A 24,496-nucleotide genomic window follows, 5' to 3' on the forward strand; every position below is an offset into this window, starting at 1 on the left:
GGGGGAGACAGAAGGGGCCATGGAGAGATAGGGAAAGGGGACAGACAGCTTTGCTCTGGGGGGAAGACAGAAGAGGGCCATGGAGAGACATTTGGGGGGGAGGTTGGTGACAGAAAGATACAGACAGTGGCCAAGGAGAGATAAAGAAACACAGACAGACACATCTATTCTAGCACACGTTAATGTAACGGGCTTGACATAAATGCTGCATAGGGGGCAGAAAGAGAGACAAATAGAAAGAAAGACAAATAATAGGGAGGGAGACAGAAAGAAAAGAAGAAAGACACAAGGGCAGGGAGTGAGAAAGAAAAGAAGAAAGACACAAGGGCAGGGAGTGAGAAAGAAAAGAAGAAAGACACAAGGGCAGGGAGTGAGAAAGAAAAGAAGAAAGACACAAGGGCAGGGAGTGAGACAGAAAAGAAGAAAGACACAAGGGCAGGGAGTGAGACAGAAAGAAAGAAAGACAGACATACATATATTCTAGCACCCGTTAATGTAACGGGCTTAAAGACTAGTGTTATGATATTATTATATGCAGGAAAATGAAATTATTGAATGATATTTATGTTACCTGTATAGATAATAGTGGAATATGTGGAATATCTTTTGTCTTTCATTTGTATGACACTGTTTTTGTTTAAAAATCAATAAAGAATTAAAAAAAAAAAAGGTCAGGGCTTCATTTTGCGCATCACCAGGCGATATCTGGTCATCACCCGGAGTGCTCATTTTAATATTAATGACCTCATTGTACTGCATTTACATAGTAATATCGGAGGATGCTACAAAGCACAGAAAAGACTGCACAGAGCCATTATGTCCATCGGAAGCTAAAATACTTCTATGTTAAACTGGTTAGAACTGGTTTAGCATTGATCGTTAAAGGCACGGTAAGTGTAGAACAGGAGTCTCAAAGTCCCTCCTCGAGGGCCGCAATCCAGTCGGGTTTTCAGGATTTCCCCAATGAATATGCATGAGATCTATGTGCACGCACTGCTTTCAATGCATATTCATTGGGGAAATCCTGAAAACCCGACTGGATTGCGGCCCTCAAGGAGGGACTTTGAGATCCCTGGTGTAGAACATCGGGGCCTTGTTCTCTCTCTGCTTGTCTTGGGGGCTAGAAATGTATTTGCTGAAATACCTGGTCTGATAAGCGTGGCCTTCAGGTTATTGCTGTGCGTTGATACCCATCAGTTTATGATGACTTTTATGACTGTGACTAGCCTAACAACTCTGGATTCATTTTGGAATAAGTTTTTAAGGTAGATAATGACTTGTTGCCTGAAATTGTTCTTCCAGAGCTTTTTTCTTTTTTTTTCACATTGCGTGCATGTGAAAACACTGTAGTAAATAATATGTAGCAGATAAGACTCGGACTTACTCACACATCTGGATGGGTTTGTTACTAAAATGTTAATTGCAGGTACTATTAGCATAATGACTAAGTTATTTTCTGAAACTTTGGATTGCTGCTTTTTTTTTTTTTTTTTTTTTTTGCAAATTTGCCTGAACCTTTTTTTCGATTGCTTGCAATGTTTGGCTGAGTCGCTGTAACTTTTGGAAGTGTTTCAGATTTCTTCAGCTGCCGTTACAAGGCCTTGGCTGAACCGTGGTAGGCGGCACATTGGCCTTCTGGTCATTGAGGACAAAAGGACTCTGGCCTATGCGAGTGGAGATAAAATTAATGCACAGACCGTTGATCCTAAGTTTGATTTCTGCAAGGGGAAGTTTGGCACACCACAATTGTAAAGGCAGTTTTCTGAGACTCACCAGATGTTTGTGGTCAGAGCTGCTCCCTTGAGGTCGAAGGGTCATGATATAAGAAGTTGCATCCTTGCAAGAGGGCGGAATGTTTTTTTTATTATTTTACAATTGATTAGTAACCTGAATAGAAATTGGAAATACAAATTGTATGATTGAGAACTAAGCATCAAGTCTTTTTCTACCATTTATCCATGAAGTATCTGGGTGTGGGGTGGGGGTTTTTTTAGGGTGGGGTTTTGCTCTCCTAGGTCATGACCCCAAACACAGTTTTTGTGAGCTTATGGGGTTTGATACCCCCACCTCCCACCCTGTATGGGAAGCCCTAAGATAGATATCCAGATGTGCCCTTGAGAGTCACCAACTCCCGGTTAGGACACAGACCCTCCCTCCTCCCCTTCCCCCCCCCCCCTTATGATTTTCTTTGCATAATACAGGAGTGGTTTGCCGTTGTCTTCTGCCATGCAGTATGATACACCAATATGTTGCTGTTACCCAACATATGAGGTGGAGTGGGTAAGTATGACTTGGACTGGCATTGCTGGCAGAATCTGCCAGCATCAGACCCAAGGCAATGGAGGGTTAACTGACATGCCCAACCCACAAGGAGCTGTTATGGGATTTGGACCTGGGCTCTCTTGTTTCCAGCCTGCTGCTTTTAGGTTACTCCTGCAGTCCAATGTAGATATAGAAAATCAATTCTGATATTCAGTTCAATTCATTGCCAACTGCAGAATGATTTAGGCGTCACCTTGCTAAAGTAGATTCAAATCCACTTCTAGAGCTATGTAAGACAGGGCTAGTTACGTCTGGGGAGAGGGGTAACTTCTTTTTTTCTGCAAAACCAACAGGACAGAGAGGATTTACGGCCTGACTGCTGTGCTGAAAATGCTCTTTGGGTATTAACACACTTGCCAGTGTGCTTTTTAACCTAATCTTGTTCTTTTATTCTCTTATATCACTTGGAGCGTGCTCTAATATTGCAATCTGTTTTCTTGTCTCTTCACCAGCCAAGTACGGGAGAGACTGAAGAATGAGGTGGCTTTGATGAAAGATAAGGTCCCCGGTTTCAGTCCAGGTCTTGCCATCTTACAGGTATTGAGGCTTGTTTTCTCATGTTTAAGTCTGACTACAGAGATGCCAGGTGTAGATTTAAAAAAAATAATAATAAAAAAAATCATTACCTGCGTTAGTTTTGCTGTATGCTGGTACATCATCTTTTTCAAAAATGGGTGGCTTGCTGATTGTTTGCATTGCAAGTAAAAGGAATTGTATTATTCCACTGTTGCGTCAATAGGAACTTTCCCTGAGACATGTATTTACTTTATAATTGTTTAATTTTTTTTTTTTTAATTGCACACTAAAATATAGAGTAGAGAATGACACGGTGACTCTTAACCGCGGGTAGCCACAGGTATACCGCAGGAACGTGGGAAAAAAATCGACTGGTGTGGCTTATTCAGTTTTCTCGATGTTGGAGGAGATAGTTGATGGTCCTTGCTCTGTATTATTTGTGTTTATAAAATGACAATCGTACAGAATATTGCTTCTTTTTATACTTTAATAACATAAGTTCAAAATAAAATCATAACTATTTGAAGCTTGTGCGGATGGGATCAGACGGTTTGCAGGGATGGGGTGGGGGCGGGGACCGAGCTCACGGGGATGGGGCGGAGTTCGTGGGGACAGGGTAGCGACGGGAACAAATATTTTCCCCGTGTCATTCTCTAGTGTAGAGTGCTCCATTTCCTATCAAACACTCTGGAAACAAAACAATTATTTTAAAGTGTGTCTATTGTGTCTTCACTATATTCTCCTCTATAACAGTCTTAACTCTACCTTTGTCTGTAGCTCATGTTGACTTCTGCCTCATTCTTGTATATTTCCTAAATACAGTGGTACCTTGGATTATGAGCATAATCCATTCCAGGAGCATGCTCATAATCCAAAATGCTCGTTTATCAAAGCAAGTTTCCCCATAGGAAATAATGGAAACTCGCTTTGATGCGTTCCCCCCCCACTCGAGAACCGGCATTGCTCCCCTCGAAGCCCATGAACGTGAACTCGCAGGCCTTGAGTATGCGCAGATGCTCAAGGCCCAGCAGACGAGGAGGCCGATCTTCGGGGTGCCCAGATGAGGGTAAGAAGTGGCGGGGGGGGTGCCGGATCATGGCGGGGGGGTGCCCAATCGTGTCAGGGGGGTGCCGGATTGCGGGTTGAGGGTGCTGGATTGCGGGGGGGGACGCTCGTAAATCGAGCCATGCTCGGTTTCCGAGGCACCAATTTTGCAAATGTTTTGCTCGTCTTGCAAAACGCTCGCAAACCGGTGCACTCGTAAACCGAGGTACCACTGTACTCTGTAACCTTCTTGAATTGTAATTTACCTTGAACCTAGTTAGGCATAGTGCAGCCCAGAAATCCTAGATTAGATTAGAATGCCTAGCACTTACAAAATTTTTACTTGCTAAAGGTGGTTTTGTGTCTTGCATCCCAGTTCTTCAACAACCTGAATAAAAATGAAAATATTTAAGTCACAGTACAGTGCAAGAAGACCTGTATGGGCCAGCTCTAGGCCACAGAGATGTGCTCCTGCCACATATAGGGAGGACCACCTTAGACACTAGTCCAAAGATCCATTCCCTCAACTGCAATTGCCCATCAGAATACTATCAGCCTGTTTTACAAAGCCACGCGGCAACAGCCCCGCAACCCTTTAAATCTCTATGGGCTTCGGGGCCGTTACCTCGCAGCAGCCGCTAGCACGGCTTTGTAAAACAGGCCCTATGTAAATATCTGAGGCACTGAAATGTCTCCTGCCTCATGAATGCATTCTGCCTTGGAGCTTAGACAGAAGCCCTGCTATATGTGGTGTCCCAAGGCTTTTTAATTCTGAAATGCAGATGTTTAAGTACAAGTTGCAGCTGGTCCTGGGTAGAAGTCTTTGCAGGCCTTCACATTTTCCTGAAAGAGAAGGCCTTGTTGATTCGATTGATTTACTGCATCCCGTGTCCATCTGCTTTAGTGATCTTGGTTTTTTTTAAACAGCGTTTTCTTGCTTCTGCATAACCTTGCCAGTTCTTTCAAGCTGTTTTAAGGCTGAAATGGAGTCCAGCAGAGCCGAATTGTTTGGTAAAAACATAGTCTGTTGTGCTTCTTCCTCTCTAGGTGGGGGATAGAGATGATTCAAACCTCTATATCAAGGTGAAGCTGAAGGCCGCTGCTGAGGTACATCTTGTTCACAGTAACACTTTTTTGTTTCTTGGTAAAACAGTTTTACATCCCCCCTCCCCCCCCCCCCCCCCACACACTGAATTGTTGAGAGAGCGCTTCTGTGTCTCTGGATGGGTGGGCAGTGATATGCACAGACTTATCCAGCTCTACTCATTATTTGAACCAGTTCATGTAGCAGAGCCTTTAACACTAAGTCTGTGAGACGGTTCATAGACAGCGGGGCGCAAGACGTCAGCGCGCTGACAATTCGGCGGAAGACAGAAGCGTGCGGGGGAAAAAGTAATTTTTAAAGAGCTCTGACGGGGGGGTTTGGGGTGGCAACCCCCCCACTTTATTGGTTAGTGTTCACGCTGCTGTTGGAGGGGGGGGCTCGGGGGGGTTGGAAACCTCCATTATAGTGAAAACGGAACTTTTTCTGATTTTTTTTGGGGAAAAGTTCCATTTTCTCTATAATGGGGGGGGTTTCACCCCCCACACTCCCCCCCCCCCGCAACGGCAGCGCGAACACTAACCAATAAAATGGGGGGGTTGCCACCCCAAACCCCCAGTCGGAGCTCTTTAAAAATGATTTTTTTTCCCCGCGCGCTTCTGTCTTCCACCGAAATGTCGGCGCGCTGGCGTCTGGCGCACGATTATCCCGTCACCCTGTGAAACAGCTGTAGTTTGTAGGTGATTTCTGAAATGATCTGGAGAAATACTTAGTGAACTCTTAAAAAAAAACAAAACAAACTTGCAGACTGGAAAGCATTTACCGGTACACTGTTTTTTACAAAGCTGCGATAGAGGTTTCTACCGCGGGCCAGCAAGGAAATGCTCCGATGCTCATAGGAATTCCTTTATGCTTCGTAGCATTTACCTCACTGGCCCGCAGTAGGAAACCTCTTATCGCAGCTTTGTAAAAGGAGCCCTTAGTTTCTTGAAGGGGGGGAAAAGAGAAGAATTTGCCTGTGACTTGTCTCGTGTCATAATAAGAGCAGTTTTCAGTTTTTCACCTTGACCCGGTTGCCTAAAATTATTTCTGTGACAAGAGTGTGACATAGGAAATATTTTCTGTGGTATGCCTTTTAGAGGCCTGTGAGTGGGGATGCAGTGTGTTGCTTTTTTTCCTGTGGTTGCCTACACCCCCATCCTTTTCCAGCGTTATCTCCTTTTTCGTAACAATGTTTTCCAGATGCAGTGGCTTGTAAAAGTCTTCACTTTTCGCATTCTGCTGTCTAAAAAAAGCTGGCTGTTAGTCTGTGGTATGATGTGCAATTTTATGTATGCCCTATATTACATTACATTAGCAATTTCTATTCCGCCATTACCTTGCGGTTCAAGGCGGATTACATAGCGAGTTATCTGGACATTTCCAGAAGAAGTGTAAAGTAGAGCAGGTTACTTCAGGGTATTGAGATGATTCCCGTGGTGATTAGTTTGTTTTAAAGTATTTCTTGAATATCAGGGTTTTTATCTCTTTTCTGAAAGTTTTGTAGTCTGGGGTTGTGATCAGTAAATTGGAGACTTACATAAGAACATAAGTCGTGCCTCTGCTGGGTCAGACCAGAGGTCCATCGTGCCCAGCAGTCCGTTCACATTGCGGCCCATCAGGTCTAGGACCTGTATAGTAATCCTCTATCTATACCCTTCTATCCCCTTTTCCTTCGGGAAATCATCCAATCCCTTCTTGAACCCCAAAACCGTAATCTGTCCTATCACACCCTCTGGAAGTGCATTCCAGGTGTCCACCACCCTTTGGGTGAAGAAGAACCTGCTAGCATTGGTTCTGAATCTGTCCCCTTTTAATTTTTCCGAATGCCCTCTCGTTCTTGTAGTTTTGGAAAGTTTGACAAATCTGTCCCTCTCCACTTTCTCTATGCCCTTCATGATCTTGTAAGTCTCTATCATGTCCCCATATAAGTCTTCGCTTCTCTAGGGAAAAGAGCCTCAGTTTCTCCAATCTTTCAGCGTATGAGTTGGCGGTCTAGTTTTGCCGCCTGTGTGGCTAGTAGGTTATCGTACAGCTTTTTTCGTTTCACGTCTCTGATCGGAGGGTGCGTGAATGGTGTCTGGTTGTGGTAGTTTGGATTAGGCGGTTGTTCAAGTAGGCTGGGCTGTCTCCATTTATGGTTTTAAATAGTAGACAGTAGAATTTGAATAGTATTCTTGCTTGTATTGGGAGCCAGTGTGAGTCGAGGTGTGCTGCGGTGTTATCCCAGGACAAGCAGGCAGCATATTCTCTACATGTGGGTGATGTCATCCACGGAGCCCTGATGCGGACAGCTTTTCAAGCAAACTTGATTGAAGATTTCAAGTTTGCTGGTGCTGCACCACGCATGTGTGTGCCTTCCTGCTCCACTAGAGGGCGCATCCCCTCCTTGTGGTCTTCAGTTCTTAGTTTTCCGCAGAGCCAGAAAGCCCTGTCTACAATGGATCCAGTTCACGCTCACAGAGGGCACATTCCCGGTCAACCTCAGCGAAATTGTCATCACTCCAATCCTAAAAGACCCAAAGGCACCACAAAACCTACCTTCCAACTATAGACCTATAGCCTCAATTCCGCTATATGTCAAAATTACAGAAGGCCTAGTAGCCAAACTCCTCACCAATTACATAGAGGACCACAATCTACTACACCCCATGCAATCAGGATTCAGAACAAATTTCAGCACAGAGACATTACTAGGCTCCCTCATGGATACCGTCAGACAACAACTTAGTACAGGGAAAAAAATGTTACTCATACAACTGGACCTATCGGCGGCATTCGACCTAGTAGACCACAACATCCTTCTACAGATACTAGATGCAATAGGCATCTCAGACAAAGTATACTCCTGGTTCAAAGGATTCCTAAAACTTAGAACCTACAGTGTAAAATCAAACAAAGAAAAATCAGAATCCTGGTCAAACCCATGCGGCGTACCACAAGGATCTCCACTGTCCCCCACCCTCTTCAATCTATACACTGCCTCTCTAGGAACCCATCTGGACAAACTAGGCATAACATCCTATAGCTATGCAGATGACATCACAATCCTCATCCCATACGATTATTCCAAACCTACAATGACAGAGGAACTTCACCAAACACTGGAAGCAGTCACAACCTGGATGGAAAATCACAAACTCAAACTCAACCAAGACAAAACCAAATTCATCCTCCTAGAAAACGACAAGATCCAAACCACAACCATCCTAGACATAAACGCAACCAAATATCCCATCCAAACAACCATAAAACTACTAGGCATGACCATAGACAGATGCTGCACAATGCAGCCGCAAATAAACAAAACAATTAAAAAATCATTCGCAATCATGAGAAACCTGAGACAAGTCCGAAAATTCTTTGAATGCACACAATTCCTACTTATAGTACAATCACTAGTACTAGGAATACTGGACTACTGTAACATTCTCTTCCTCCCATGTCCGGCATCTACGATAAGACAACTCCAAACAATCCAAAATACAGCCTTAAGACTTGTCTATTCATTGAAAAAACACGACCACATCACTGAAGCATACATCAACTCACACTGGCTCCCAATCCAAGAAAGAATCCAATTTAAATTTTACTGCATATTATTTAAAGCACTACACGGAGACAGCCCATCTTACCTGAATAATCGCCTCACCCAAGCAACCAGCACCAGACACAGAAAAACGCACTCCCCATTCATACCCCCCCCATCCAAAGAAGTGAAAAGAACAAAACTACATGACGGCCTACTAGCCACACAGGCTGCAAGACTGGATAACAAAATCTCCAACCTTCTGATGACCACCCCAGACTATAGGACGTTCAGAAAAGAAATAAAAACCACACTATTCAAGAAATTCCTAAAACAGAATTAACAACACGACCACCAAAAGCCCTCAAGATCTTCATATAACCTCTCTAGCTATCCTCTACAATTCATAGAATTCTATCTTTCTGTAATGCTATAATTCTTTATTCACTGTAACTCTGTCCTTAAACTAACCTTTTGTAATCCGCCTTGAACCGCAAGGTAATGGCGGAATAGAAATCCCTGATGTAATGTAATGTAATGTAATGTTTTTCTCTCCGTTTTTTCCGTGCCTTTCTAGCACCGCGGCAGGGGATGTTACAGTAGTCTAGAAGACCTAGGGCTAGGGACTGGACAATGAGCTGGAATTGTTTTCTGTTGAAGAATTTCCAAACTTGTTTTAGGTTTCTCATGACCATGAATGATTTCTGTATTGTTTTGTTGATTTGTGGTTGCATGGTACAGCATCTGCCTATCATCATTCCCAGAAGTTTTAGAGTGGATTGAATGGGGTAAGTGATTGAGTTTATAACTAGGTTTGTTATGGTTGGGGTTTTATGATTTTCGAGGAGTATGAATTTTGTTTTGTCTGGGTTCCATTTTAGTTGTGGTCTTTCATCCATGTTGCCATTGTTTCTAGAGTTCTGTGTAGTGTGTCTGTCATTGTGGGCGTTGGTTGATCAAAAGGAAGGAGAATGGTGATGTCGTCTGCATAGCTATAGGCGGTTAAGCCTAATTTGTCTAGGCAGTTGCTTAGGGATGCAATGTAGAGATTGAAGAGTGTCGGGGATAAAGAGGATCCTTGGGGTACGCTGCATGCTTTATATGAATTTTTATGTAACCCACCTGGAACTGAATGGCACAGGATACAAATATTTTAAATAAATAAAAATGTATTAAAGTAGGAGGTCAAATTATAAGACATACTTTAAACATTCAGTGAAACTAAGAAGTTTTGATCGATATAGAGGAAATCCCTTTTGAAAAGGTAACATCCATAAGTCATTTGGGATAAGTGTCTACCAGCTTTGGAGAGGGATGGTGCAGTTCTTGCCTGTTCTGTGACTAGGGGGGTCCTTTTACTAAGGCGCGCCAGTGCGTTTTAGCGTGTGCTAATGCATCCATTATATCCTATGGATGCGTTACCATTTAGCGCATGCTAAGACTCACTAACGTGCCTTAGAAAAAGGACCCCTAGGTCACACTCTTTTAGGCTGGCTGGGGATTATAAGTAGATCCCTCTGTCTTGGAATTCCTCAAACCCTAATACCACCAGATCCTCCCACAAATTAAAACTATCCTTCCCCTCGCTAAAAGGCATTTCCCACACAGGAAAGCTAGGGACCTCCCTCCACTTCAAAATCACTGAGCTCTGGAACAACCTTACCTCCCCTCTTCGGAACTTGAGCTCTCTCCAAGTTTTCCGCAAACATTTGAAAACCTGGCTTTTCTCAAAAATGTAAGTCTCCCTCCAACTTAGGAATCAAGGAAACTCTTATATCTTGGCATCCCAAGTCCTCTAAATTTTCTTCACACTTCTACCTCTAACCCTCTGTTGTAGTTCCTTCCTATTTCTCCTACTGTAAACCGCGTCGAGCTCTACGAACGTGGAGATGATGCGGTATACAAACCTAAGGATTAGATTAGATTAGATTGCAGTTTAGTCTTTGGCCAGAAAGTATATTGGATTCAGGTCTGGGTTTGATTGGGTCGCTTGAGGGCGTTTCTTTTTTTTCTTGCTGAGCCACGCAAAGTTTTGCTTTTGCTCTGTGCTCAGGATCATTGTCCTGTTTGTGGAGTAATCATGAAATTGTTGAACAGGTGTTAGAATTAATGCACGTATTCATGCAAGACACCCCAATGAAGCAGCTTGATTCTTCACCCAGGAGTATGTTAATAATTTTGACTACTGTGACTGGACCCCTGTGGAGTAGAGGAATGGCCTAGTGCAGGGGTGTCAAAGTCAGTCCTCGAGGGCCGCAATCCAGTTGGGTTTTCAGGATTTCCCCAATGAATATGCATGAGATCTATTTGCATGCACTGCTTTCAATGCATATTCATTGGGGAAATCCTGAAAACCTGACTGGATTGTGGCCCTCGAGGGCTGACTTTGACACCTGTGGCCTAGTGGTTAGAGCAGCTGCCTTGGCATCCTGAAGTTGTAAGTTCGATTCCCACTGCAGCTCCTTGTGACTCTGGCCAAGTTAACACTTCATTGCCCCAGGTATAAAAAAATATATATATAAACCACCTTGCTTGTAACCACACACAAAAAAGTGATATACAAGTCCCATCCCCCTCCTTACTTATTTTATTATGTTCCTTGCTAAGACAGTTTTTGGAACAAGAGCTAATCTGGTTTTACTTTGCTGAAGGGTGTTTAGACTTAGGCAATCTACACTTTTAATTGCTTCTCAAATGTTTCTGCAATTCAAGGGCTAATTTTCAATACCAGTTAAGTTTGCAGTTTCATACGGACAAAAGATATTTATCTACCAGTGTAATTTGTTGAGAACGAAAGCGTGTGGGCTTTTTGCCAAGTTAAAATACCTTTTGTGGGGAATGAAAAAATATGTATGTTTAACATGAAAACTTGATTTTTCTCTGTTGCAGCTAAAATGGACTGCACGTTTTGGAAATAAGCCCTTGAATTGTATTTTCACATTGATCTTGTAGAAAATATAGTACAATGGCACCTTGGATTACGAGCATAATCCGTTCCAGGAGCATGCTCGTAATCCAAAATGCTCGTATATCAAAGCAAGTTTCCCCATAGGAAGTAAGGGAAACTTGCTTTGATATGTTCCCCCCCCCCCCTCCCGAGGCCAGCAGCGCTGCTCCCCCCCCCCCACGAGAACCGGCATTGCTCCCCCCGAAGGCCCCTCCCGCAATCCGGCACCCCCCCTGCCGCCATCGGGCACCCCCCCCCCGGCCGCGACCTGAGGTCCCCCCAACCCACCCGAACCCTCTTCTTACTTTTCTGTAGCCTCCGCAGTGGTACCGGCATCAGCATGTCCTGTGCATGCCGGTGCTTGAAGATGTGCTTCCTGTGCTGGGCCTGAGAGTTCACGTCGAACGTGAACTATCACCCAGCACAGGAAGCACATCTTCAGGCACCGGCATGCACAGGACATGCTGATGCCGGTACTGCTGCAGAGGCTACAGAAAAGTAAGAAGAGGGTTCGGGTGGGTTGGGGGGACCTCAGGTCGGGGGGAGGGGGGGCGCCCGATGGCGGCGGGGGGGTGTGCCGGATCGCGGGGGGGAGGGTGCCGGTTCGCAGGAGGGGGGCGCTCGCAAATCAAAGCGCGCTCGGTTTCCGAGGCGCCGATTTTGCGAATGTTTTGCTCGTCTTGCAAAACACTCGCAAACCGGTGCACTGGTAAACCGAGGTACCACTGTATACATCAGCAAAACAAACTCCTGCATTAATGCAAAAAAAAAAAAAAAGTATGAGGGTGTGAAGACTTCTCCAAGGTACTGAACTGTGTTTGTCAGATGACAGGATATATATATATATATATATATATATATTTAAGGTTAACCATTTTTATATATGTTTCTTTTTAAGATTGGGATCAACGCTAATCATATCAAGTTACCAAAGAGTGCAACAGAAACTGAGGTATGGAAGTTCAGTAGTATTTATTGGAGAGCTGAATACTGTGATACCAATATCACGTAAGCAGGCTTTGCCCAGGTCTTAAGTACAGTACTACAGTGTCAAACTGATGATTAATGAGGGAGTGTGTGGCACAGTGGTTAAAACTGCAGCCTCAGCACCCTGGAGTTGTGGGTTCAAACCCACACTGCTCCTTGTGACCCTGGGCAAATCACTTAATCTCCCCATTGCCCCAGGTACATTATGTGAGCCCACCGGGACAGACAGGGAAAAATGCTTGAGTACCTGAATAAATTCATATAAACAGTTCGGAGCTCCCCTGGGGGATGGTATAGAAAATTGAATGAATGAATAAATAAATGATGTCTCGGGCTCCACTCATGTGAAATGAAAAATGGAGTAACACAGCAGTCTAGACCAGCGTCCCTGCACTTCAGAGAAACATAGAAACATGATGGCAGATAAAGGCCAAATGGCCCATCTAGTCTGCCCATCCACGGTAACCATTATCTCTTTCGCTCTCTGAGAGATCCCACTTGCCTATCCTACACCTTCTTGAATTCAGGCACACATTCTCTTGTCTCCACCACTTCTTCGGGAGATTTGCATTCAGTTCCATCTTCACCAGTGGCACCACTACCAGCAGTCTGAACAATAAACCAGTTGAAATAAACCTCTATAGTGTGATTTTGAAGTTAAGACAGTAAGCTATAAAATTCCATTTTAGGTACATACCAAGCCATGTATTTAGAAAACAAATTCAGGAAAGTGGCTGATAAACTAGGACATAGATTTTTTTTTTTTTTAAGGAGCTTGAAAGTCAGAAAGTCATGGGCAAATGAAATAGCATTAGCAAATCTCAGACTGGCAAGAGGGCATTAAAAGACCAACTGGTGAATTTGAGACCTGTTTCCTCATGCTACAGTAGGCTGGTAGCCCAAGGAAGGTGGAAATTCATTCCTGCTGTGTTTCTAAACATTTGAACTTGATTTTATAATGGGGAGTTTGTTTGAATAGTCCAAAAAGTCATTTGTTTAGGCTTTGTTTTGTAAAGGCAACATGGGTGCCTAGGTGTCTTTATACAAGGTCTAGTTAGATTATTATGACCACCTGCTAATATCCAGAATAACTGCCTCTGACTGCACGGATGGCAGCCAAACGCTGTGGGAGTGACTCAATAAGATGTTGGATGTTGCTAGAGGTATCTGAAGCCATACAGATCGCAGTGCATTTGACAGTTGCTGATGGATACGTGGTGGTGGATCCAGTCATTGAACATGTCGATTGAGGTGGTCCCAAATGTGCTCAATTGGGTTAAGGTCTGGGGAATTCTGAGGCCAGGGAAGTAGCTGAAAGTCTTGGTCGTGCTCTGTGAACCACTCGTGAACAATTCTGGTGGTATGACATGTCACATTGTCCTGTTGCAAGATCCATCGGCCATATTGAAGATCATCAACACGTATGGGTGTACTTGATTGGCAAGTATGGAGAGATACCCATAGCAGTTGAGTGCCTTCCAGATGTATCAGGGGACCCATACCAGTAAAATATTCCCCAGACCATAATGCTGTTGCCACCAGCTTGTATATGTCTAACAATGGTTGCTGGATGTTCTCGGTGGTTTCACGCCTGACACACCAACATCCATCCATTCAATGGAGCTCAAAACATGACTTATCAAGGTAACCCTCTACGAGTCGGTGCAAGTCCAATATCAGTACTCCTGTGCAAATTGCAGCTGTTTTTTTTGTGATGAACCCTTGTGAGCATGGATGCAGTCACCAGCCGTGTTCTCCAGAGCCCCATTCTCAACGGGGTTCACTGCACAGTCATTTTGGACACACATCTGGAAGCCTCCTGGTTCATTTGGACGGTGTGTTGCTCCATGGTAGTGTGCTGATTGGCCCACACCAACCTGCGCAGCCGATGTTCTCCTCTTGCATCGATGACTCATGCTGCCCCACAGTTACCAACGTAACGTCGGGTCATCAAAAAAGTTTCTTTCGCGGCACAACAAGGTAACTGCTGCAATGCTCATATAATTCCTGTGAGCCTTCAGTGCAGTTACCTCGCTGGACTGCAGTAGAAACCTCCACCACGATTTAATAAAAGGAGCCCTTGGTTTTCTTTGGTTTGGATTAGATTTATTATTTTGATATACCGCTGTTGATATAAGTTTTAAGTATACAGTATAAAATCTTAAATCCATTATAAGATACACCTTGGTTACAAAAAATGCAAATGTGCATTACAATAAAAGAAATACAGATAAAATATTTAAGATTACTCACAGTCAATTAGTTGACCCATAATATTACTGAAATAAAATACAGAAGTAGATTGCCAGGCTTTTCTTCTGTGCAATATAAATTTGATGTCGCCGTTATTGCATCAAATTTGATCCTCCGCCTTCAATACTGCCAATTTGTTACCCTCAACAACTGACTAGCTTTACTCTACACCTGATCAAAACATAGTAGGGGATCATTTGCTTAATGTCATCTGAATAAATTTGGAAACTTTTTGGAATTTTACCAGGTGGTTGTGATTTGGATTGACCACTGTTGAAAACCAGTATGCTATGCAAATCTTAATTCTTTAAATAATGAGGGAATAAAGATCATATAAATGCAGACACGGACAAGCAAATAACAGTTGAAAACAATGCTGTGAGCCAAACATCAATATATCTCTAGATACATATTCTAACAATCCTTCAAAAGTGCTTAGAGGAAATGGTGGATGTTAGAGACCATGGTGTATGGATCAAGCCCATCGTGTCAAATGCTCATGTTCTCAATCATTGCACTTAAACGTGTCTTACAACTGTGCTAAATTTCAGTATATAGAAACACTTGATAAAGCCAAAAAAGGAGAAAATTTTACTTATCTCAAGGAGAGAGAGACCATTCGAACAATTCTACTCGAGTCTGGATTCTGACGCGTTTCACAGTATCTACTATTTCCCTGAAAATAAGACCTATCCCGAAATAAGCCCTAGCATGATTTTTAAAGGTGCTCCTAATATAAGCCCTAGCCCAAAAATAAGACTTAGTTAAGATCGGCTCTCGAAGCCTCTCCTGAATGTCCCCGACACTCCCCGACTGCTAGTGCTGCCTGATTCGATGAAAAAAATCAGACTCATCAATTCAGCAACTCCACACTCCACCCTAGTGAGACCTGACATACTTCCGCTCCGAGGCCTCCAAAAACAACAGCGGTGACAGTGCTTGAATGGACTGCTTCGCATCCTTCCCTGCCAGGGCCGGGCCTTCCCTCTGCAGCATTTTTCTATCCCTCCCTCCCATCCCCCTGTGTAGCAGAACCTCACTGACCCTCCCACCATGAGACTGACATACTTCTGCTTCACGGCCTTCCAAGTTTCAAGTTTATTAACTTTTTAATATACCGACCATCATAAAGTATCTGGCCGGTTTACAATAAGATTTATAAAAATTTTAAATATAAAATGTAGTGAGTGAACATTAAAGACATAGTTTGACTAACATGAACGTGCGGATAGGAGGGAAAGGGAGGGGGAAAGTTACATATTTTAGAGAAGAAAGGGAGAAGTGGGGATGGGAAAAAACATATTGGGTAGGATCGCTTTTTTAAAGCGGTTGGTTGCATGAATTGGAATCAGAAGAGTTTAAGAATAAAGAAAATGGGAAGAAAAGAGAAGAAAAAAAAAAAAAAAAAAAAACTAAGAAGAGCCAAATGCATCTTGAAATAGAAATGTCTTCAAATTGATCTTGAATTTATCTAGATGTTGTTCTTCTCTAAGTTGTTGAGGTAATGCATTCCATAATGTAGGGGCAACTACTGTAAAATTTATTTTTCGAGTATTATAGAATTCTTTGATAGAAGGGATTCGTAATACTGGAGCCTTCTCTCTGCTGCATCACTGATGAGTCAGTGGGGTTCTGCTGCAGAGGGGGAGGGATAGAAAGATGCTGCACAAGGGGATGGATGAGAGGGGAGGAAGGATGCTACATATGGGGTGGGGGGAGAAAAGAAAGAGGAAGAATTGGGGTGGAGGAGAGGAAAGGGAGAGATGATTGTTGTACATGAAAAAAATAAAACATCCCTGAAAAATATTGGAAGTCACATTAGACACACATTTGACAATGGTCGAACACACGAACATAGTGGTAAAAAAGTGTTTCCTGACATTATGGAAGTTAAAGACCATCAAAAAATACTTTGACCCATTATCATTTAGATTACTAGTGCAATCGCTAGTGCTTTCTACACTGGACTATTGCAATATCGTTTATATAGGTATACCCCCCCAAAAAGTGAGGAAACTTAGAATTGTTCAGAACACGGCGGTCCGCTTGATATTTCAAAAAAGCAACCATGTTAGTCCCTACTACAGACTGCTGCACTGGCTGCCAATGGAGGCACAAATAATATTCAAGTTCTGCATATGTTTCAAGCTGGTTTGGGGACTAGCTCCTACCTAGCTGCTACCTCACTTCGTACTATACAGCCCTACAAGACAAACCAGAAACTGCAATCTATTTGCATACCCGAGCATTACCGGCTGTAAATACAAAACCTTTCTGGATAGAACGTTTATGTACCAAGCAAACACACAACAACACTGGCTAGACAACTACATTAATGGAGCTAGACTGACCTATGACGCTTTTAGAAAAGCCATAAAAACTTATTTGACAGATATATCACCTAAACAGTAACTACACCAAACACTAAATCAAATTCTATTATTTCTAACATGTCCATCCCTGCGTATAAGTCTGAAATTTTTTTAATAATCTGTATATTGTAATTCGTTGCATTTAAAGATTATTTCATGTTTCTGTTTAACATAATTCAGTTGAGCAGTGTAACTTTGTATTATGCTTTTATATTATTGATTTGCCATATATTCCATACTAGGTACTAAGGAGTATTGCATCCTTGAATGAAGACTCTGCCATTCATGGGTTAATAGTACAACTACCCCTGGATTCTGATAACCCCATCAACACAGAGAAAGTGACCAATGCCGTTGCACCTGAAAAGGATGTGGATGGGTAACTTCTTTTTATGATCTTAATAGTTTGATAGTTTGGATTTAAGAAAAGCTATTTAATCTCTTAATAAACTGCATTAAAGTTGGCCATTGAGGTATGTTAATGAGTGACTGTAAGAGTTAAATTGGACATTAATGGTGGATTTTACTATGACTGGCAACCCATCAGCATACATAGCAGAATAGTTAATGATTGCAGATAAAGACTAGATTGGCTCATTCAGTCTGCCTAGTTAAGGGTTTTCTGTTTTGGGTAAATGAATGTATAAACGCCTGTATTCAACCTAACACCAACTTGCTCCAGAATTTAGCTGATGTCTCTCCCCACCATTGACCTTCATATCTATCTCAAGCATGCCTAAAATCTATTAAGTATGGCCTCCACAGTCTCTGCTGGTATGACTATTTTGGACATTACATTCAGCTTTGATTCTCACTAGTACATAATTGAACACCAAGACCCATTTCATGTTTTCTTACCTAGTTTTGTAATAATCTATTACAGCCACACAAATGGATGAGACTGTTGTCCAAAACAAGAATCCAGCCCCTATGAAGTTTGAATTTTAACCATGGTCTCTCTGTGGAGCTATACCACTGCTCTTTAGAGCGGTAACTGCAGCATTGTGCAAGATACCCCATTGTAGACCATATGGGTTGTTTTGCAGCTCCATATAGGTGATTTCAACTATCCCGATATTGGCTGGGTGAAACTAACAGGGCATGCTAGGAAGATACAATTCCTTAATGAAATTGAGGACTGCTTTATGGAGCAGCTGGTTCAGGAACCAACAAGAGGCGACTTGGTACAGGAGGTAATGGTGCTGGGGCCGCCTGATAACAGTGATCATAACATGAGCAGATTTGATAAAATCCCTGGAATAAGTTCACACAGGAAATCCAATAGCATTTAACTTTAATAAAGGAGACTATGATAACATGAGGAATGATAACATGAAGAGACAGGTAAAAATGAAACAGAGGGGGGATGTTCAAAAAAATACCATCCTGGAAGCCCAGACCAGATTTATTTATTTAAAAATGTATATACCGCATAAATACTATAAATACTATGTGGTTTACAAAATCCCCATATATTAAAAAAGAGGAAGGAAGACCAAACAGCAGCTAGCATGCTTAACAAGTAAAGTAAAGGAAGCTATTAGACCTAAAAGAGAATACTTCAGAAAGTGGAAGAAGGATCTGACTGAAAACAATTGTAAACAGGACAAGGAATGGCATGTCAAATGTAAGACATGATTAGGAAGGCAAAGAGAGACCTTGAAAAGAAGATTGTGCTGAAAGCAAAAATACATAGTAAACTTTTTTTAGGTATATTAAAAGAAAGAAGTTGGGAAAAGAATTGGTTGGATTGCTAGATGACAGAGAGGTAAAAGGGGTGCTCAGGGAAGAGAAGGCCATAGCGGAGAGATTAAATGAATTCTTTGCTTCAGTCTTCATCAGGCAGGATGTAGGGGAGATAACGGTGCCAGAAATGGTATTCAATGCTGATGAGTCAACTACAAAACCTTCAGGAAAGAATTGAAAACTAGGCTATTCAAGAAATTTGTCAATTGATCTAACTAAACCTTCCCGACTCCCCAGATCCTAATGCATTTTCCAACTATCAATCTTGTAATCTCCCTGGGAATGCCCAGGCCAATTCTTTTGTAAACTGCCTAGAACTGAAAGGTATTGGCGGGATAGAAGACACCAATGTATTGTAATGAGCGAGAGAAACAAACAAATCTCTGTAATATTGGAAGATGTATAGGCCAGTTTGACAATCGAACAGTAGCAAATCACCTGGACTGGATGGTATACATCCCAGAGTGCTGATAGAATTGAAAAATGAACTTGAGAGCTATTGTTAGTAATTTATCTTTGAAATCTAACATTGTATGGAAAAATGGAGGTTGGCCAACATAACGCAGATTTTTTTAAAAGGGTTCTAGAGGTGATCAGGGAACTTATAGACCAGTGAGTTTGTCAGTGCCAGGAAAAATGGTAAAAACTATTATAAAGAACAAAATGACAAACATAAGCATGGATTAATGAAAGCCAACATGGATTTAGTTGAGGGAATTCTTGCCTTACCAATCTACTGCATTTCTTTGAATGGGTGAATGAACATGTGGATAAAGGTGAGCTGGTTGATATTGTATATTTGGATTTTCAAAAGGCATTTGACAAAGTACCTCATGAAAGACTCTGAGGAAATTAGATAGGGATAGGAGGTAATGTCTCATTAGGGATTAAGAACTGGTTGAAAGATAGAAAACAGAGAGTAGATTTAAATGCTCAGTATTCTCTATGGAGAAAAGTAAATAGTGGGGTTTCCCAGGGATCTGTGCTGGGACCACTGATTTTTAATATATTTATCAATGATCTAGAACAGTAGTTCCCAACCCTGTCCTGGGGGACCATCAGGTCCCCCAGGACAGCCAGTCAGGTTTTCACGATATCCTTAATGCAGGGGTGTCCAATGTCGGTCCTCGAGGGCCGCAGTCCAGTCGGATTTTCAGGATTTCCCCAATGAATATACATGAGGTCTATTTGCATGCACTGCTTTCATTGTATGCTAATAGATCTCATGCATATTCATTGGGGAAATCCTGAAAACCCGACTGGATTGCGGCCCTCGAGGACCGACATTGGACACCCCTGCCTTAATGAATATGCATGAGAGAGATTTGCATATAATGGAAGTGACAGATATGGAAATCTATGTCATGCATATTCATTAGGGATATCCTGAAAACCCAACAGGCTGGTGGTCCACCAGGACAGGGTTGGGAACCACTGATCTAGAGATAGGAATAACCAGTGATATAATTAAATTTGCTGATGATACAAAGTTGATAAATCGCAAGAGGGATAGGATTGTGTATGCCACTGCCCTAGCTGAATTGACATAGTCTGCCGAGTTGTTAGTTCATCACTTTGACATATGACTTTTCCTCCCAATCCCCCTCCCAATCATATAGGTTAACTAGTATCAATGCTGGAAAACTTGCAAGAGGTGACCTAGGTGATTGCTTCATTCCCTGCACACCTAAGGGATGCCTGGAACTCATCAGACAGACAGGTGAGAGCTTATGTTCTTTGGTTCATTTTTTTAGCATCGTTTGTGATTTTATGTATATACAGTGGCATAGTTTATTTGAAGCTGTTATCCCATTTAATTTCCTCTGCTAAAATTAATAAAGTTGTTTGGTTTATGCATTAATCTGCCATAAACAAGGAAATGCATTTTATTAGATTAACTTAGTATGTTTTATTGACAATATGGGTAGGTCAAGGCAAAAGTTTGATTTATTTCTGAATATACAACATAATCACAAATGAACATAAACCTATACAAATCTGGGGTAATCGCTAGCTGTCGATCTCAGCACAAACTTGCAACATAGCAACCGATAAACATAAACATAACCGATAAACATAAACCTGTACAGCGAGTGGTGAACGCCTGGAACTCTCTCCCGGAAGAAATGGTGAAGGAAACCACCATTCTAAGATTTAAGGAAAAATTGGACGCACATCTTCTTGCGGGACACATTGAGGGATACGAGTGACTAATGTATTCAACAGGGTATGGCCTGGCTGAGCCTCCGCGTGTGTGGATCACCGGACTGGATGGACCCCAGGTCTGATCCGGTGCAGGCATTTCTTATGTTCTGGGGTAATCGCCAGTTGGCGATCTCAGCATAAACTTGCAACGGTTGCAAGTTTATGCTGAGATTGCCAGCTAGTGATTAGCCCAGATTTGTACAGGTTTATATTTATTTATTTGAATTGCTGTTTAATTCGAAACCTGGACCCCTGAAGAAAGCGTGTTAACCGAAACACGGACCGTGTCGGGTCCTTTGGTTTGTTGTAAGATGGTATTATTAACCACATGCATCATAATCGCACATCTGCAGTATTTCTGTCTGTCTCCAGCGGTTGAATGCTGGACTAACACTGCAGCTCCTGACATAGTGTTTCAACTTCAAATGGATAATTACAGCAATTGAAAACGTGTTGTTCCCCTGAGCCAGTTTTATTCTGAGCTTGGGGTTCCTTTTTTGGCTTGTTCTCCTGAATCATTTTTCAGCTGTGTTTCAGTCGAGTTTGGGGGACCCACCTGAGCTTATTCTCCTCACCTAGTTAGTTCCTGAGCTTCACTAAGAGCCAGTCCATCAGGGATAAGGGAAAAGGCGTTGGTTCTTTGTGGGGAAATCATGAGAACCATGTCTCTTGTAAAAAATTTCCAATCCATTTTGTATATGCATGTGGTGTATGGTTAAGGGGCTGGAGGAGTTGCCGTACATTGAAAGATTAGAGAAACTGGGCCTTTTCTCCCTCGAACAAAGGAGGTTTAGAGGGGACATGATCGAAACATTCAAGGTACTAAAGAGAATAGACTTAGTAGATAAGGACAGGTTGTTTACCCTCTCCGAGGTAGGAAGAACAAGAGGGCACTCTCTAAAATTGAAAGGGGAAAGATTCCATACGAACATAAGGAAGTTCTTTTTCACCCAGAGAGTGGTGGAAAACTGGAACGCTCTCCCGGAGGCTGTTATAGGGGAAAACACCCTCCAGGGATTCAAGACAAAGTTAGACAAATTCCTGCTGAACCAGAACGTACGCAGGTAGGGCTAGTCTCAGTTAAGGCGCTGGTCTTTAACCAGAGGGCTGCCGCGTGAGCGGACTGCTGGGCACGATGGACCTCTGGTCTGACCCAGCAGTGGCAATTCTTATGTTCTTATATATGTGTGTGGGTGGTAAATGAGATGTCAGAAAGTCAACCAAACACTTTATTTTGTCAATAATGAAAAATCATTAAAGGGTGATAAAGTCTATAGCATAACGTCCCTCTTGATAAGGGTAGAACTTAGTCTAGGACCACCTAGGGCTGGGGCTTTCTGCTGTTTGGCGTGCTTTTGCCTCCACAGACGCTGTCCCACGCTAAGACTGTTCATTTATTGCCTGCCGACTTATGCTCTTCATCATCCACAGCGGTGTCCATTCTACGGATGCCGAAACTGGGATCCTAGTTGGGACAATCTAGGTGGTCCTAGACTAAGTTGTACCCTTATCAAGATGGACCTTATGCTATAGACTTTATCACCTTTTAGTGATCTTTTTTTTTTTAATGACAAAATAAAGTAACTATTTGGTTGACTTTCTGACATCTCATTTGCCTTCTTTTGCGCTATTTTTGAGGCAAAATTCTTCTTTCCCCCTCTTGTTTGCCTGTATGTGTGTGGGTGTCATGTATGCATTTTTATCTGCATCTAGTTCTGGCTCTTTATGTTTTTTGTGCCCAGGAAAGGACATGGGAGGTGCAGTTTGAAAATCACTGTGTATCAACCTTTCTAGGCTACAGCTGCTAGAATGCCATCTCCCAGAGAAATGCATTGGCATTTGGGAGGATTTTATTGTTCTAGAACACTGGCCCATTCAGTTACATTTTTTTGGAGAGTTATTTTGCTCTCGGACACTTTTTCAATCTCTTATGTACAATTTCTTTCCAATATTTTATTGCGTTAGGGCAGGGGTAGGCAATTCTGGTCTTCGAGAGCCGGAGCCAGGTCAGGTTTTCAGGTTTCCACAATGAATATGTATGAGATGGATTTGCATGCATTACTTTCTTGAGATGCAAATCTATCGCATGCATATTTATTGTGGAGATCCTGAAAACCTGACCTGGCTCCGGCTCTCGAGAACCGGAATTGCCTACCCCTGTTAGGGGAAAAAATACCACAGGAAGAGTGTCCCTGTTTAGTAACATACAATCAAAAGATTGAGAGAAATTTATAAACTCTATAGCTACTGCTTTTATAGGATGAATCAATGAAATATTTCCTGCTCTTCAAGTTCTAACTTTCCAGTAGCCACTTACCTCAAAGAAAAAACTAATAAGAAACCAGTTTCAGACAAACTCTGAAAGAATAAAATATTGCAAAATCTTTATTATCCAGCTGAGAAGGATGTTTCAATATGGGGACCCTGTTCATTCTCCTAAAAACATAAATAGCCATACTGGTCAGATCAAAGGTCTGTCTAGCTTAGTATCCTATTCCCACCGTGACCAATTCATGCCACAAGTTCGTGGCAGAAACCCAAATAGTAACAACTCCTCCTTTACAGTAATAAACATTATTCAAGCCTGAAAAGGTGAAAGGGAATGCCAGATAGCTAAAGGGAAAGAACAGCTTGCAAATGCACAGGACAACGGCACAAAGAAGTGAAAAATATCACATCCATGTAGGATGCATCAATGACCTTTATGATCAGGGTACTGTAAGGGGAACTTCAGAATTAACCAAGACCAGAAGCCATTCCAATTTTAAAAAGCATCAAATCGTTTAAAAGAAACACAGAATGAGTTAACAACCCCATCCCCATACATAAACATCCTTCTTCACACCATCATATGACTCATTTGGTGTTTTCACATATTCTTTTAACCTTAATCATCCCATGTTGTTTTGACCTAAAAGAATATATAATTCCCAAAAGCTAGTTAAGGAATGTATTAATGTTTGTTATTATTGACCCTTTTCTAATTCAGTTTTAAGTTCTTTCCTGTAAACAGTAATAAGGAAAAACCCATTAGGGAGCAGGAATTTGAGTCCTAAAATAATATTTAGTGTTAATCTGGGCCATAGACAGAATGGTCCAAAACAGGACTGTAATGGATGCCACATCTCACCTCTATATTCTGCAGTACTGATGTAGGAGAAAAACAGGAGCAACCTAAATCGGTGTTTCTCAAGTTGGTCCTGAAATACCCCCTTGCCAGACAGGTTTTCGGGCTGTCCACAATGAATATGCATGAGATGGATTTGCATACACTGTCTCCGTTGTATGCAAATCTCTTTCATGAATATTTATTGTAGATAGCCTGAAAACCCGACTGGCAAGGGAGGTACTCCCAGGACCAACTTGAGAAACACTGACCTAAAATCGCCTTGATGGGGAGACAAATGGGAAAGGAAAAAGGCTGATGAGAAGAACAGCTGTTCAGAATGCTTCTGTGTTCAGATGTTTCAGATCTAAAACCGTCTAGAAAATGT

At 42.2% G+C, this 24,496-nt stretch overlaps 1 protein-coding gene across 1 annotated transcript in view; it reads left to right on the top strand.

Annotated features, from left to right (window-relative positions):
• The window catches only part of MTHFD1 (methylenetetrahydrofolate dehydrogenase, cyclohydrolase and formyltetrahydrofolate synthetase 1), a 152,139-nt gene that overhangs the window by 29,640 nt on the left and 98,003 nt on the right, over positions 1–24,496 (top strand). Inside the window, exons 2-6 of the mRNA XM_033951846.1 lie at positions 2,775–2,859; positions 4,930–4,989; positions 12,338–12,391; positions 17,294–17,430; positions 20,417–20,517. Coding sequence (XP_033807737.1) covers positions 2,775–2,859; positions 4,930–4,989; positions 12,338–12,391; positions 17,294–17,430; positions 20,417–20,517 — 437 coding nt within the window. The remainder of the gene's footprint in view (positions 1–2,774; positions 2,860–4,929; positions 4,990–12,337; positions 12,392–17,293; positions 17,431–20,416; positions 20,518–24,496) is intronic.

The sequence above is a fragment of the Geotrypetes seraphini genome, chromosome 7 (genome assembly GCF_902459505.1).
Source record: "Geotrypetes seraphini chromosome 7, aGeoSer1.1, whole genome shotgun sequence".
Taxonomy (NCBI): Eukaryota; Metazoa; Chordata; class Amphibia; order Gymnophiona; family Dermophiidae; genus Geotrypetes; species Geotrypetes seraphini.